The sequence below is a fragment of the Pipistrellus kuhlii genome, unplaced genomic scaffold, assembly GCF_014108245.1.
Source record: "Pipistrellus kuhlii isolate mPipKuh1 unplaced genomic scaffold, mPipKuh1.p scaffold_m20_p_8, whole genome shotgun sequence".
Taxonomy (NCBI): domain Eukaryota; kingdom Metazoa; phylum Chordata; class Mammalia; order Chiroptera; family Vespertilionidae; genus Pipistrellus; species Pipistrellus kuhlii.
In genome coordinates, this window is record NW_023425584.1 from 13,748,921 (window position 1) to 13,764,220 (window position 15,300).

General features: G+C 44.9%; 1 protein-coding gene across 1 annotated transcript in view; it reads left to right on the forward strand.

Annotated features, from left to right (window-relative positions):
• The window catches only part of ADAM19 (ADAM metallopeptidase domain 19), a 74,807-nt gene that overhangs the window by 2,564 nt on the left and 56,943 nt on the right, over positions 1 to 15,300 (forward strand). Inside the window, exons 2-3 of the mRNA XM_036425026.2 lie at positions 264 to 349; positions 4,691 to 4,761. Of these exons, the coding sequence (XP_036280919.1) occupies positions 264 to 349; positions 4,691 to 4,761 (157 nt within the window). The remainder of the gene's footprint in view (positions 1 to 263; positions 350 to 4,690; positions 4,762 to 15,300) is intronic.

Here is a 15,300-nt window from a genome sequence, read left to right on the forward strand (position 1 = left end):
AGTGTCTCTTTATTCCACAACCCTGTTGTACCATATGAGAAAACTTGCGTGTTGTCCGTTTCCCACCTCTAGAAGATAAACAAGTGGTGAGGAGTACAGAGCCCTGGCTACCCCTGTTGAGCACCCATAGTAAATGCTAAGAGCCTAGAATCCAACAGGTCTTCTAATGAGCCAGTATGGGGTTCTTCTCAGTCACAGTGCATGTGGCTCAGCTGGGGTGCAGAGGGCTGGGATTCCAATGGTTGTGCATCCTGTGTTGGCAGGAGGAAGAGGGGAAGGCAGCCCCCAGCCACAGCATGAACTAATAATACCTCAGTGGAAGGCTGCAAGAGGCCCTGTGGGAGAAAAGGTAAGACCAAAAGCTCTCCTTCTCAGAGGCAAGAGTTGACAACATCATTCTGAGAGGGTGGGGGCTACCTGCTCGACTTTCCTGGAGGCCCTGTCATCACCGTTAGTTTTGTTTCTGACCCACTCTATCCTGTCTATTTGTCACTTTTGAAATCCCAGTTGGGACTTCCCCTTCATCGTGTGACACACTTCTAGAACTCTTTCAAATGCTATTACTTGAGGAAATGAAAATTAATGCTGATACAAGCTAAGTGCAAATATGTGTCATAAAAATCACTGGCTCGATTGGACTTAATTGAGTATTGCCATTGGTATTTTTTCTCTGCATAATATATGCTTCGTTTTATTGATGAGGTAATGTATTAATACATGGAGAGAAAATGCTAATCTAAGTCCTTCCATATATATAAAAGCCTAATCGACCATTATGACTGGCCATTAGCTATGATGCTCACTGACCACCAGGGGGCAGATGCTCAACACAGGAGTTGCCCCCTGGTGATTAGTGCGCTCCCACAGCCAACCTGCGGTTCCTCTGCTCGGCACACCGTGCCCCCCCCCCCCCCCCAGCCACACACACACACACACACACAGACCAGCAGGCCCCAATTGCCGGCCAGGCCAAGGGACCTCACCATGCACATTTTCATGCACTGCTCCTCTAATTTTTTTTAATAAGATGTCAGGTAGGGACCCAGGACTCACTGGGGAATTTATATCTTAAAATTCAGTAGGCATCTTGGCCACAACACCAGCAAATATACAGGCTTTATCAAGGAGCTTGGGAATACTTCAGGAAACTATCCTGCAGAGAAGGCCTGTGCATCTAGGATATTCTTTATGGCTCTGGCTTCACATGGGAGAGCTAGATAGAAAGATGTGATTGCTGACCTCCCACTTTGTGAACTTCGTTTCCTCATTTATAAAATAGGGCTGAGGGAATAAGAAGGAAGAGGGGAGGGGAGCGGAGCTGGGTTCAAAGGATCAGTGATTTATTGGGCAACATCTTGAGCGCAAGATTATAGTAGCAGAGAGAGGAGAGAGCTATGTCAGATAAGACTTCAGACTTTGTGGCTTTTGAGGCTAGAAAGGTAAATAAAGAGGAACAATGCCTAGAATCCTTGCAGTTATGTTTAGAGTAATACAGACATGTCAAAAAAAAAAAGCTCCAATTTGTATTTACTAAGAAAACGTAGGATAAATCAAAGCAAGTAACATTTTACCCTAAAGACAATGAGTGCATGGAATCCATTTCATCAAAAAGTAAGAAAGGCTGAAAATAGCTTCAGGAAAAGTCTAGACAAATTAATGGATGGCCAGCCTTGAGCAGGTTATTTTTAAAAATTAGTTCAGCCTACCCATTATTACCGAGCACTGTCTCTGATGGTCTTTTTAGAGGCTTCTCTGTTCTTTCCAGATGTGGGATGGCTGGCATCCTCAGGAAGGGTTTGAGAAACAAAGTGGAGCTCCAGATCCTGTCTTTGTTCCTAGCCATTGTCTATCCAGATTCTGGGTCATTGCCTTTTGTACGGACAGTCAGCACAGTGCCTGGCACCATAAGTATTTTTTGAATGAACAAATGAAGGGATGGAGAGAGAAAGAAAGAGAGAGAGAGAGAGAGAGAGAGACAGACAGACAGACACACGCAGGGAAGGTGGGTTCACTCATGTCTCTTATTCTCATTTACATAATTAATTTAGCCATCAAGCATCAATTGAACACTCACTGTATAGTAAATATCATATTAGATGTTAACGAGGATGCAATACATAGGACAGATTGCCAATACCCTGTGGAACTGAAGACCTATTTAATCCAGCACTAAAGTGAAAGGAATTTTAACCCTTCTCTGGGGTCAATATGCTAGTGGGTCAGCTCCCTAGGAGAGGTGATGTCGCCCATTCCATGCACACAGTGGAGCTGCAAGAGAAAAGCTGAGGAAAGCTGGACAGGGAAGCTCTGTAGATCCTTGCAATGCTGCTTCATTGTTTTGCTTGACATGTCTCCTGGAAACAAGGAGCATCATCTTTTAAAAATATCAGTGTCTGAGCATCTTCCAGATCAGAAAGAAATATATTTGGATGACTCACTTAAAAAAATAAATATTTACCCTCACGTTGCAGCTTGTGCCTCTGTTGGGGAGGGGGGACAGTGCTCCACTTTCTATCAGCTTTCCTTTTTTGTGTGGGCTGTCACATGGCCACCTGCCTCTTGGATAAGAGGATTGCTGCAGCCCTGTCACCATGTGCGAATGCTCAGATAACCACTTGGGACTGTGTCCCTGAAGCCTCATGTGATTGCACGGGGCCCTTGCTCCAGAACTCCCCAGAGTAACGTGGCAAAGGACCAGCAACCAGAATAGACACGTGTTGGCAGAGCTGAAGCAGGGCATCTGCTAAGAGAAGTGAATCCCTTAGCAGAAAGCTATTGGGCAAGCATGCGTCTAACTTCCTCTCCCCATCGTTTTGAAATGTACTTCTTAAGAGAGAAGTCAATAGGACACATTAGCCAAGAAGAAAGCCAAGGACAGGGTTGCTCAAGCATCCTGGGCCAGAAAGTTCAGGTCTTATCACAGCCCTCAAAGGGTTTTCCCAGAACTCTGATGGGAAGTGGGTTTTGAGGCAAAGAAGAGGAGGAAATGTGCGTGGAAGAGGCAGAGCTCCAAGGAGAAGTGGCTGATCTACCTTCTCCTTTCTCAGACACACCAAGACGAAGGTTCTCGGTCCACCTTTGAAGCGGCAGAGACTTCACTCCAGTAGGGCTTCTGTGGATGGAAAGAGGCTTTAAGAGTTTATCAGTGTCGTGGTATCAAGTTAGAGAGCATATATTTAAAATACCCCAGAGAATTGGTGCTGTTTTAAACAGGCTTAAATATGTAAATACCCTAATTTAAATAAGCTTTCCTTCAAAAATAGTTTCCCCACCCTATGTTGAATTGTTGAAGCATGGAAGTTAATTTTGACTTTGGTTTTTAATTTCTTTGAAAGTGTCCACAATAATAAGGTTAAAAAGAGAAAAGCCCATTTCTTAAGCAATGATAACAACATAGAAAATTACACAAAGGAAAATAAAATAACCCAATAATCCCATTGCCTGGCGGTAACTATGGTAACTTACTGGTTTTGTGTTTTTTTTTTTCTCTTCTTTTTCCTTTTATAAAAGTATATTTAAACAAAATATATAGTGTTCTATTTTGAGTGTTTGTGCCTAATCATGATCATGTATAGCTTCTTAATAATTTAGAAATTATTTAAATTATTGTCTATTTACCCATTCTCCTATTTGGACATTTAGGTTACATTTCATTATTCAGGGTTGTAATTAATGAACATCCTTCTATATAATAAACCTTTGCCCATTCTTCCATCTGTTCCTTTCAGACATAGTCTTATAATACTGGTCAGAAGGTCTAAACACTTAAAACTCTTAGTCCATACTGTCAGATATTTTCCAGAGTTGGTGGTGTCAGTTTGAATTCTCACTGGTACGGTATGAGAGTGCCCACTTTATAGTGTGCTCTGTTGCACTACGGTTCATGGTTTTAAAAAAAATCTGTCACTTTGATTTCTTTTAAAGGTATTTAAAAAAAATTGGAGGTGGGTAGTGACTAGTGACGTTGAACATACTTTCTTGTCTGATATCTTAAATGACCTATGCTGGATGTATACCAACTTTGAGCATTAGCACATTTGCTCTAGTATGTAAAATGTATCTTCTTTTGGACTTAAAAAAACCTTAGTTTGAAGTGTTCCTAGTTGCCTCCTCTGAGATGACTGGGGTATTTCTTTAAACTGGGAGCAAAACAAAATAATGTAAAATGAGAACGCATTATGAAGGGGTTCTTCCTGGTATTCTAGATAATAGCCACCATATACTGGGGCTTCCCACGGGCAGACAGATTCTTTGCATTCACTATGCCACTTAATCCTCCTGAGAGCCCCGCAAGTTTGGCTAGGGAGGTTTAGGAACATGCCCAAGTTCACATCACGGCAAGTGCCACAGTCAGCACTTGAATCCAGATCTGACTCCACACAGAATTTGCTGCTGAAGATCGCGTTTTCCAGCATTTGCCTTTACCAGATCTGCATGCAAGCACTTCGCAGCGCACCACATTTCAGCTCCCAGCTTCTTTCCTTTGTCTTTTAGGCGAGGGCAGGTGGGGGAGGGGAATTGATCCTTCTGGGATTGCAGCTATTTTATGTTTGGGCTGGGAATGCAGTTGACCCTTCCCTGTTCACTTCCTGTGGATCAATGTCAGAGGGCTGCGCTAGATCCTGTGTGTGTGCCTGGGAGCCTCCACCCTGCTTTTAAGAACCGACATTCTTTTTGTTGTTGCTTTTAGCATCCACTCAAAGCTGAGCTCAGGGTAATGGCCGAGGGGCGAGAGCTGATCCTGGACCTGGAGAAGAATGAGTAAGTGGACTCCTCCTTTGTCTCAAATGAAACAATCCACTTCCATGTCAGTGCCGGACGCAGGTGCTGCTGTTTTGTAAGGAAGCAGTTGGTGAAGTGACCAGGCTCTCAGTCCGTGGTTTCTTTGTGCAGAGCCTCTTGCAAAGACAGTGTTTCCACAATCCCTTGACTTGCTGTGCAATTGCTGGACTGTTTAATGGGCTGTATTTCCGGGCTGCTTCTTAGAGTTCACTCTGTGTGTGTGTGTGTGTGTGCATGTGTGTGTGTGTGTGTGCGGTGTAACGAGGGAGGGATGGACTGGAGGACTCTAGCAGCTGTCTCACTAGCTGCAGCACAGAGCATGGCAGGAAGCAAAGGAGATTAGAGGAAAACAGCAGAGAGGAGAGAGGCGAGGCGAGGTGTTGTGGGATTTGCACCTTCAACCCTGGCTGCTCTGTCTGTTCGGGGTCAGCTACATCTGAGATTCTGCCAATAGGGCCATGGTCAGCAGTCTCCTGTCTTCTTTGGGCTGGTTCTTCCATCTTTCTAACCGCGTTCATCTTGGGTGGTGGCCTGAGTCAGAAATATTTCCACATTGATTTGCCATCAAGCACAGTTATATCTTGATTCATGTTATGGAGCAGGTGAATAGATAATGCATAGCCCTGTATGTTGCCTGTTCTTGGGCCATTCCCAATCTGCTTGGCCCCTGGAGTGCTCTCCTGCATTGGCCTGGAGACTGTGGAGCCTTTGTTATTTGCCCGCCAACAGTCCTCCTTTGGTTCTGCCACGCAGACCTTGCAGATAAGGCTGCCTGGCTCGGACAACTGCCCATCTCTTCTTGGCAACCTCCCTGGAAGCAGATGAGTAATCAAGCACATCACTGCCAAGAAAGGGATGGATGGGGCCTTCCCATAACCAGAGGGTGAGAAGGGCTGCTGAGCTTGGGTGGAAAGCGAGAACATAAATTATTCCAAATTTGGGCTTTTGGACCCTTGCGAAAGGAGGGCGTGGTAGAAGTGAGACTTGAGCATGTGCAGTAATGCGGCTTCATGCACACCTTTCCTCAGCCTGCAGAACATTAGACATCTCAGTCATTTTTGCTTGACTGAGAATATATTCTAGACGATGAACTAGAATGTGTTCTTTTTGTCTCATTTCCCTGCAACAGACCTGGCTGCCTCTGTCCCAGAGGGTGCGGCCCTGCATGCCTGGGATTTCTCCTCACATAGTCTTCCCTTTGTCCTGCAGGAAAACAGACTATCTGTTCTTCACAGTCTCTTTCAGGGGTCCGCTTCACTTTCCCATGGTCCCAGCCCTCCAGCTCTGGTCTAAATGTTCCCTGTTGCCACTCAGTCTAATCTGCTCCATTCTGCCCTCAACTGGAGTATTTGACCTCCGGCTTCCTCCAGCAATCCCAAGTGGTGGGGTTGCGATCCTGGGCAAATCCTTAGGAGTTGGACTTGCTAAGGAGGGATCCCAGTGCTCACCCTTCCCTCCTCTTCTGGAGCCTTTGTAAGAGGTCACAGGAAGCTGTAGTGGGAAGACACTTCAAAAAAAATATTTAGTGCAACTGACTTATGTGTGGATGTAGAAACTTCAACTCAGAGGGGGTAGACATTTATCTAAGGCTACGCAGGAGGTGAGTGGGAGAGGTGAGAGTAGGATTCTTTGTGTTCTTGGCTTGGATCTGAAGTTAAGGAGAGCGCGTAGATGTGGTTCTATTGTGTATTGCCCTGGGCAGCTCTCTGGCTTCCATGTGAGCGGCAGGGGCCTGGATGTGGTCCCTGGTCTCCTTGAGTTGGCAGGAGGCAGAAGACTTGACAAAAATGGAAACAGCAGCGTCAAGCACAATGACCTCATCAGGTATCCCTGGGGAACAGCTTCCTGCTATTTTCGTCTAAATTGGGCTTTTTGTTTTTGAACATGTGTTAGTGAGCCGAACTCCAACTGCACACGACTTCCTATTGTGTTTATTTCCCAAAGCCTTCTCATTCATGGTGCGTGCGAGGCCAGATGCAAAACAGCTTGGGGGTGGGAGGTGGGGATGATACTTTTCTGATTTTTCACATCTCTCTGTTCAAGTTTTTATAATCATGATATTTGAGGGGAAACTGGGCCATGTGCTAAGCGACTCCTCAGTCTGTTTTTTAAGTTCCTCAATTGATTCATTCATTTTTTTAATTTTTTTATTCCTATGCATCCATAGCAATGCAGGCACCCGTGTTAGTACTGGGGTATAGCTGTGAATAAAACAGTTCAGCCCTTATGGGGCTTATAGTCTGCTGGTGAGAACAGTCAACAAACAACAAGTGAATGTGTAGTATGTCTGGTGACAAGTGCTATGGAAACAAAGGAACATACGGGCTCAGAGAGCAGGGACTGGGAGGGAGGTGCCATTTCAGAATGATGGTCAAAGAAGGGCTTGCTGGTGAATTGGTATTTAAGTCAAGACCTGAAGGAAATGAGAAAATGAGCCATGTGGTTGGCTAGGAGATGGCTATTCCAAGGAGCAAGAATAGGCAAGTTCAAGGCCCTAATAGGTAGTGAAGGTTTCTTCTCTCCCTCCCCAACCCCTATACCTTTCCCCCTACATTGGATTCTCTAGTGCTTTGGGAGCTATGGGCAAGAGCTTCTAGCACTTTGAGGGGAGAGAAGACATTTCTAATTTCTTTTTCATCATCCTGAGGTGTCTGGATTTCTCCCATCAAATCAAAGCCCACATGCTAATGTATGGCCCAAAATAGCAGTGAGCAGTCCTTTAATGGAATTCGCACATGGAGAGATTGCCAAGAATGGTGAGGATGGAGGAGCATGGGGGGTGGGCCAGGAGAGAGGGAGGGGCCTTTAGCTCAGGCAGCAGATACCCAAGGTGCCTCATTCATTAGCATGGCAGCTGGCAGTCTTTTTCTGCTGTGAAGCAACTCAGAATATAAACAATGATGTTTATCTACTCAGTGCACAAGCATCGCAGAGATAATCTGCATTTGGCTTTCATGTCAGATAGTCCTGGGTTCAGGTCCCAGCTCTCCCACCTCCAGGCTGGATGTCCTCTGTAAGCCTCAGACGTCCTATCTGGGGTATAATGAAAGTCACACGTTCGAGAGCCAGGAAGATGAAATGAGATGGTTCATGTAAAGGACCCAGCACAGTGCCTTGCTCATATACTCAGTAGATGGCAGCTACTGTGATTTCTCACGAGTGTCTTTTTTAAACAATTTTTTCTCACTCGTGTCTTTTTTCATTGCAACATGCTCACTGTAAAACATTTAGCAATACCCAAAAATAATAAGTAAAAGAATGAAAGCCTTCTACCCACAAAAAGAATCCACTGTTAACAATTTTGGTGGACATACCTTGGACCTTTTCTATGGATGAGGGAACCACACAGAAGCACATATACAGCCTGCTGTTTTAGTTGGGAAAGGAAGAGCAGAAAGAGATTATGCTATACATATTGGTCCACACATGTTTTTTTTTAAGACTCAACCATTTATCATGAAGGTAGTATACTGCTCTACTAGAGTATGTATTACATTGTTTTATATTTATACACATATACACATAATTTGCAAATATTGGTGCATAGCTGTTGTTCTGAGAACCTTACTTGTGGTTAGGGCAGTGTGATACAGTCCTGAGCTCCGAGACAGACACGAGGAATTGGTCAAGAAGCCATTGGGCCCTTCTGGGCCTCAACTTTCTCATCTTTCAAATGGGTGTTTTTCCCCAGTTGGGCTCTTAGAGCTTCTCCTGTACCACTTATTTAAAGGATAGCATGCAATACCACTTGTTTAAAGGATACCATGCAGGTGGAAAAATGGAAAAGAAGCAAAGAGTTTGCTCTCCATTCATGGAGACATCCCTGGAAAGAGGGGGCAGTGGGTTAAAGGAAAACCGCCTCCAAACCATGGACCTTGAAGCTGAGGATGAACTACTAGTTTAAGTAACATAAACACCAGAAGGGAAATTACAGAGAAGAAACGATGGTGCTGCTTCCACAAGCCACAGTTTGGAGGCATGCATCCGTAATGCCTTTTCTCCATGTAATTTTCCCTATGCTCTGAGGACTGGCTCATCATCCCAGAGACCATATTGGACATAAAACAACAATAACAACAACAAAAACTTGTTTGCCGAAATGAAATGGAACCTTGCTGAGCTGTTGGCATTGGGGAGAGGCACACCTCAAGGAGTATAGGCCTTGTCTTCCTTCCCTTCTCCTTTCTCCACTTTTTCCCAAGACACTGAACTCTGGAACCAGCTTGCAGGATGCTCATTGGGCTGCATTACTAGAGGTCAGGGTTACTACATTAACTACATTGTAAGGCCACCTTCAAAGGCAAACAAACAGCTCAACTAGTGGGCACTGAGCCCAGAGGACCTCTGGCTGTATGCGTCTCTGCTGTCTCTTACACACATGTTGGAACTCTCATCTCTTCACTCTATTGCCCTCCCTTGGAGTCCAAATGATGATAAGATTTGGGTTTTGGCTTGGAAAAGGGACAGCTGTCCTTTGGTCTTGCCCCATTCATTGTGCTTCAGCCCTGGCTAAAGACAGGTCCTGTTTGCATCCGTCTAGCCAGTAAGAATGGATATTTATTTTCCTCTCTGTGTGTATCTACCTCCAGACCTCCTGGGGAACAGTAATTGCCAAAGCAGAATGGGGGCGTTTTGAGGTCTGCTGGTCATAGTGCTCACCGTTACTTCTGACTTGAATCTCTCTTCACATCTCTGACTTTTTATCAGTCCCTCAGAGGTACCCTAGGGAAGGAAACTGCTTTTGTTGGCTTGGAAGTCAGGCTACCACCTGGAAAATTAAGTCATTCGTGATTTAGCTCCCTTGTTTTCTCCTCTCCCTTCCCCCCCAATCCTGTTTGAGTTGTACAGATCTGGAGGGCCAGAGAAGGGGAGAGCTAGCAGGCAGGAGAGGCGTTTCTCAGCACTAGACAGGATGGATTAGCTATCACCTCTTCTGCGGCACTTCTCTTCCAAGTAGGCCTGGCAGAAATATGAACCCGATCCGGAGCAAAAAACACGGCATACTGCCCAGGCCTCGGAGCTCTCCCCGCCCCCATCCTCCCGGCTTCCCTTTGGATCAGAAGAACACTTTAACCCCTATCTAGGACTAGGAAAAAGGACCACTCCCTTTGTTCCTTTCTTGTCAGGAGCTTCATTTGTTGTTGGCAAAATTCAGTGTCCTGGATCAAAGAGAAGCTTAAGAAAGGCTCAGGACAGTATCCCAATGCTTTGGGGAAACCATGTTTCCCCGAGTTGCATTTCAATGAGTCGCACACATATGGATTACATTTCACTTAAAATACACATGGCTTAAGAAATTAGAGGATATCATTCTTTAACCAAGTACTTGGCAGATCTCAAGTATTCATAATGTTTTTCCAAACTCAGCACGCAGCTGGGCTCTCCCCACTCCCTGCAGCTGAGATTGTCCAACCCAGGGATACCGGTGCCGAGGAAACAGTTGGATGGATGGGTGGGGACCCCAGAATTTGATGAGAGCTGCCTGTGAGTGTTGGAAGCTTTTGTCAAATACTGTTTTTTGAAGTTTCAGCAACTGAATTAACCCCGCTGCATCAACTCAGAGGCAGGGAGTTGCGTGAGTGGATTTGAATTCTAAGTGCTGTGCTTGGCTGGCACCTTGCCCCTGAGAGACCCCGTGGTCCTGTTTGAGATGCCATTCCCAGGGCTGGCTTTCGCAGAGGTTAATCCCAGTTCTCTTAATGCCCAGAACCTCTGAAGTCATAGACCATGTGGATTGCCAGCCGATCTTGATGTGATCTCTGTACAGGCCAAATTCTCAGCCCTCCTGCTGCAGAAGCAGAATCCCCATTATTTCTAAATCATTGGAAAAATGATGTTACTGTCATAGGGTCCGTTGTATAAACTCGGTCTTAGTAATTAGGACTGGTGATTGGCAGGGGTGCAGCACTACAGGTGCTGGAAAAGGGGATCAAGTAGCGTCCGGAATTGAGATAACCTAGGTGTGTTGATTCTGAAGGCTGTGAGCACATAAACCTCAAACCCCATAATCCATAGAGCGAAACAGGTTTGGGCTTTGGTGCCAGAGGGACCCAGATTAAATTCGAGCACTGGCACTTCCCGGTTAGTTGGCCTTCAGCCAATCACTTGCCTTCCAAATGTTATTTCTTCACCTGTGTTCATGATAATACTCCTCAGGCAGCATTTACTGAGAGCTGTCACCGTGCAGAGGCAGTTCACACTCTGTCTTATTTAATTTCCACTGCAACCTTTCCAAGGAGGTATTATTGTTTCTCACATCCTATAATAAAAGGGTAATATGCAAATGATATCCTAAGGCTGTTCAACCGCTCACTATGATGTGTACTGACTACCAGGAGGCAGACAGTCAACTGGTTAACCAGTTGCTATGACATGCACTGACCACCAGGGGGCAGATGCACTGACTGGTAGGTTAGCTTGCTGCTGGGGTCCGGTTAATTGGAACTGATTGGGACTGAGCGAAATGGGCTGGACATGCCCTGGAGCCCTCCTGCGGTCCCTCTCCAGCCCAGTCATGCACTGGTGGGATCCCTGAGCCTGGCCTGTACCCTCTCAAAATCCAGGACCCTTTGGGGGATGTCCGAAAGCCAATTTCAGCCTGATCCCACAGGCCACTCACAACAGGTAGGAGCTTCAGGTGGCATTGCACTGCAGGTTTCTGCTGGATCCCTGCAAGCCATCCAGAGGGACCCCACCTGTGCACAAATTCGTGCACTGGGCCTCTAGTTTTATAAATAAAGACACTTAAGTGTGAAGAATTCAGGTAATTTGCCCAGTGTTAACCAGAGCCGAGAGTTCAACTCAGGTCTACCCGCCACTTATTATATTCTATTGCCTCATAGGAAATAGACATTAATACCTTCATGCAGGATGGGGTAGGCTGAAAAAATACCCCTTCCCCCTAATACTATCCTAAGATAGTCACATTCTAATCCCTGAGGCCGTGCTACCTTATATGGCAAAAAGGAGACTTTGTCAGTGTGACTAAACTAAGAATCTTGAGAAGGGAAGATTATCCTGGATTGTCTGGGTGACCTCTATATGAGTGGACACAGAGGAGGATTTGCCCATAGTTGAAGAGAAGAAGGCAGCTGGCCTTGGGTGCAGAGATTGGAGTGCTAAAACCACAAGCCAAGGAATGCTGGGAGTCACCGGAAACTGGAAGAGGCAAGGAATGGAGTCACCCACCGGGAGATTTTAGCTCAGTAACACTGATTGCATTCTTTTGGTTTCCGGAACTGAGCGAGAATACCATTCTGTTGTTTTAAACCACCAAACGTGTGTAATTTGTTACACAGCAGCCACAGGAAACGAATTCATAGGTGTGTGAGGTTTAGAGATAACATAGTACAGTACCTGGCAAATAACAAGCAGTATTTCAGAAGGTGCTAACATTCATTAATGCAAAGTTAAGATCGTGTTTTCTGAAGTGTCTTGCTGATGCAAAACATTGCGTGTGTCCCCTGTGACTGTCTTCAAATAGGAAAGTGACCACAGAAAAACATATTGACAAACAGTACGTGTAGTTTTCGTTCATCAGCATTTCCTAAGTTCCGGGTCATGCACTCTGATGCTCTGTCTGCCTTCGAATTCTGGCTGAGGAATAGGGATCAGGAGTGAATAAGGATGTCATCGATCATGGTGATAGCCGTAGTGTAGGAGATGCCTCTCCAGCAGGCCCTGTTCTGAAGTGCGAGCGCCTCTGTTAGCCCTATTTGGCAGATGGGGACCCTGAGGCATGGAGCCACGTGACTTGCTCAAGGTCACCTGGATGGGAAGGGCAGAACCAGGCTCTTAGCCATGGCCTTATATTGCCTTTCAGATGCCCTGTCCTTGCTGTTCTTCGTTAGCGCTGGCGTTATTTTTCAGTTATTCTGCCCTCCCTCTTGTCTTTCCTTCTTCCTGCCCTGGGCCCTGGTTAGAATTTGGCTTTCAGTGTCTTGTAATGGTGTAATCCAGGCAGGCTGGATCCAGAGCCTGGCGCCCACTGGTGATATTTGCTTTGGCAACTTGCTTCATCTTTGCATGTCTCAGTTTCCTCATCAACCTGAAGGGGCTAATAATAGTGGCCCATGTCAGGTATCGTGTGAATTTGCTAATGCAATGCTCTTAAAAAACCTATATCATGTGCGGTACACTCTGAAAACCCAATAAAATAGTCACTATTACTCGTATTTTGTGGGGTTGGGAAAACAAGTAAGAATGAAGTAAGAGGGAATTCCCCTGAGTTGGTTTCCAAATGTGATTAAGAAGACTTGACCTTAAAACCCATTGCCCCCGGGAGGAAGCTCACTTCTGCTCTGCAGCCAGTGCCCAGGTTGACCCTATTGTATCTCAAGAATACAGCATTGCAGGGTCCCCCCGGGCCAAACTGTATCTCTTCTCTGTGCCTGCGGAATCAGTGCCCGGGCCCGCCCTTGGCAAGTCCCTGAACTGTACGATAAGGAGTCAGGATCTGTTCCCCGGTTCCGGCTCTCTCTCCTTCCAGGGACCCACAGCCAGGGCTGCCTTTGTAGCCAGGAAGGATGTCCATGGTTTTCTTTTGTCTCCAGCTTATTTCTCCTGGCGGCCCTACAGCAGGAGCGCGGGGTGAAATGAATGGGAGGAAGCTGTCAGCTGGCCTGTCGGCCTTAGATGGGCCCTTGTCAGAATGCAGGGAAGCTGTGCACTCTGGAGGAAGTCGGGAGTTTATTCTTGAGTCTGAGGATTCATTTAGCGTTAGACTGTGCACCTTCAGGGAACGAGAGCAGGCGTCCAGTGAGTGAGCATTTACCATGAGCATACTATTTTACATAGATTTTTTTTTTTAACCCTACGTATATTTACCCAAATAGGGATATATGGTATCCTCAGTTTTTTTCACTTGGAAATATGGCATGAACAATCCCAAATCATTAAAAAAATTTTTTACATGAGAACTTTTGGGACTGTTTCAAAACTTTGATAATAAAATTCTAGAAAAAAAAATTTACACAAATAATAGAGTTTTAAAATAAATCAGCCTCTATTTTATATATTATTCTGTAACTTGCTTTTTCATTATTTAACTTTAATATCTTTTTATGTAGCACATTTATAGGCCTCCTGTTTTAATGGCAACATAGGATTCTATTGAATGGATGAGCCAAAATTTATTAATTTCTCTTTCATGGACAGTTAGCCTCCCAACTTCTTGCTATTACAAATAATGCTGCAGCAATAGGCTTATCATTAACCTTTAAGCACATTTGCAAGTATTTCTGTAGGATTGAGAGAAGTAGTGTAGCAAGGCCAAATAGCATATGTGTTCCCTTTTTCCCCTTCACTTTCAAAAACAGTGCTGGAGTGAACACTCTTGTATTCTTTGGAAGGTTTTACCCATAGTGTAAGAGATGCCTGCTATAGCAGCATCTGCTAGATGTGACTCATTGGGTCAATGGAAATTTACATGAACACATAGATGGATTAAGACATGCTGCCTTTGGTTTCTCTCTAAATTACATCTCATCACCTTTGTTTAGATAACTTGCTTCACATGCTATTGCCAGTGGTTGACTGTGGAGTTTGGGCAGACCCTTTAAACACAAGCTCTTCTGCATTAAAAAAACAAAAACAAAAACAAAAAAACACACCAAAAAAACCATCACAAACAGCTTTCTTGAGTTATAACTTAGATACCATTTGCTTCATCCACTTAAAGTACACACCTCAATGTATTTTCAGTATATTTGCAGAGCTGTGCAACCCCCCCAAATGTTTTTGAACATTTTCATCACTCTGAAAAGAAGTCATCAGCAATTATGGGTTGAATGTCTCCCCCAAATTCATATGTCAAAGTCCTAACCACGAAGTGCCTCAGAGTGACCTTATTTGGACATAGAGTTATTGTGGACATAATTAGTTAAGATGAGCTCATCCTGGAGAAAGGTGGTCCCTAGTTCAGTATGATTGATGTTCTTATAAAAAGGGGGAATTTAGACACAAACATGCACACAGGGTGAACTCCATGTGAAGATTAGAGTTATGCTGACACAGCCAAGGCACCACCAGCAGCTGGGAGAGGAGCCCAGAACAGATCCTCCCTGAGAGTCTTCAGAGACAGCATGGCTGTGCCAACACCTTGATCTTGCTTCTGGCCTCCAGAACTGTAAGACAATAAATTTGTCTTTTTTAAACAACACAGTTTGTGGCAGCCCCAGCAAACTCATATAAGTAGTTACTCTCCACCTAGCCCTAGGAAACCACTAACCTGATTCATGTCTCTATGGATTTGCTTATTCTGGATATTTCCTATAAAAGGAATATTCAATATGTGGTCCTTCGGGACTGGCTTCTTTCACTTAATGTGTTGTTTGTGAGTTTTATCCATGTTGAACAGCATGTATCAGTACTTCAGTCCTTGTTGTTGTTATTCCATTTATGAAATTACCAGTTTTTGTTTATCCATCCATCCATTGATGGATCTCCTGCCTTCTCAGCCACAGCTAACTTGACCTCATTCTACAAGGTTGATTTTAGCAAATACTGATTTAGCATCTA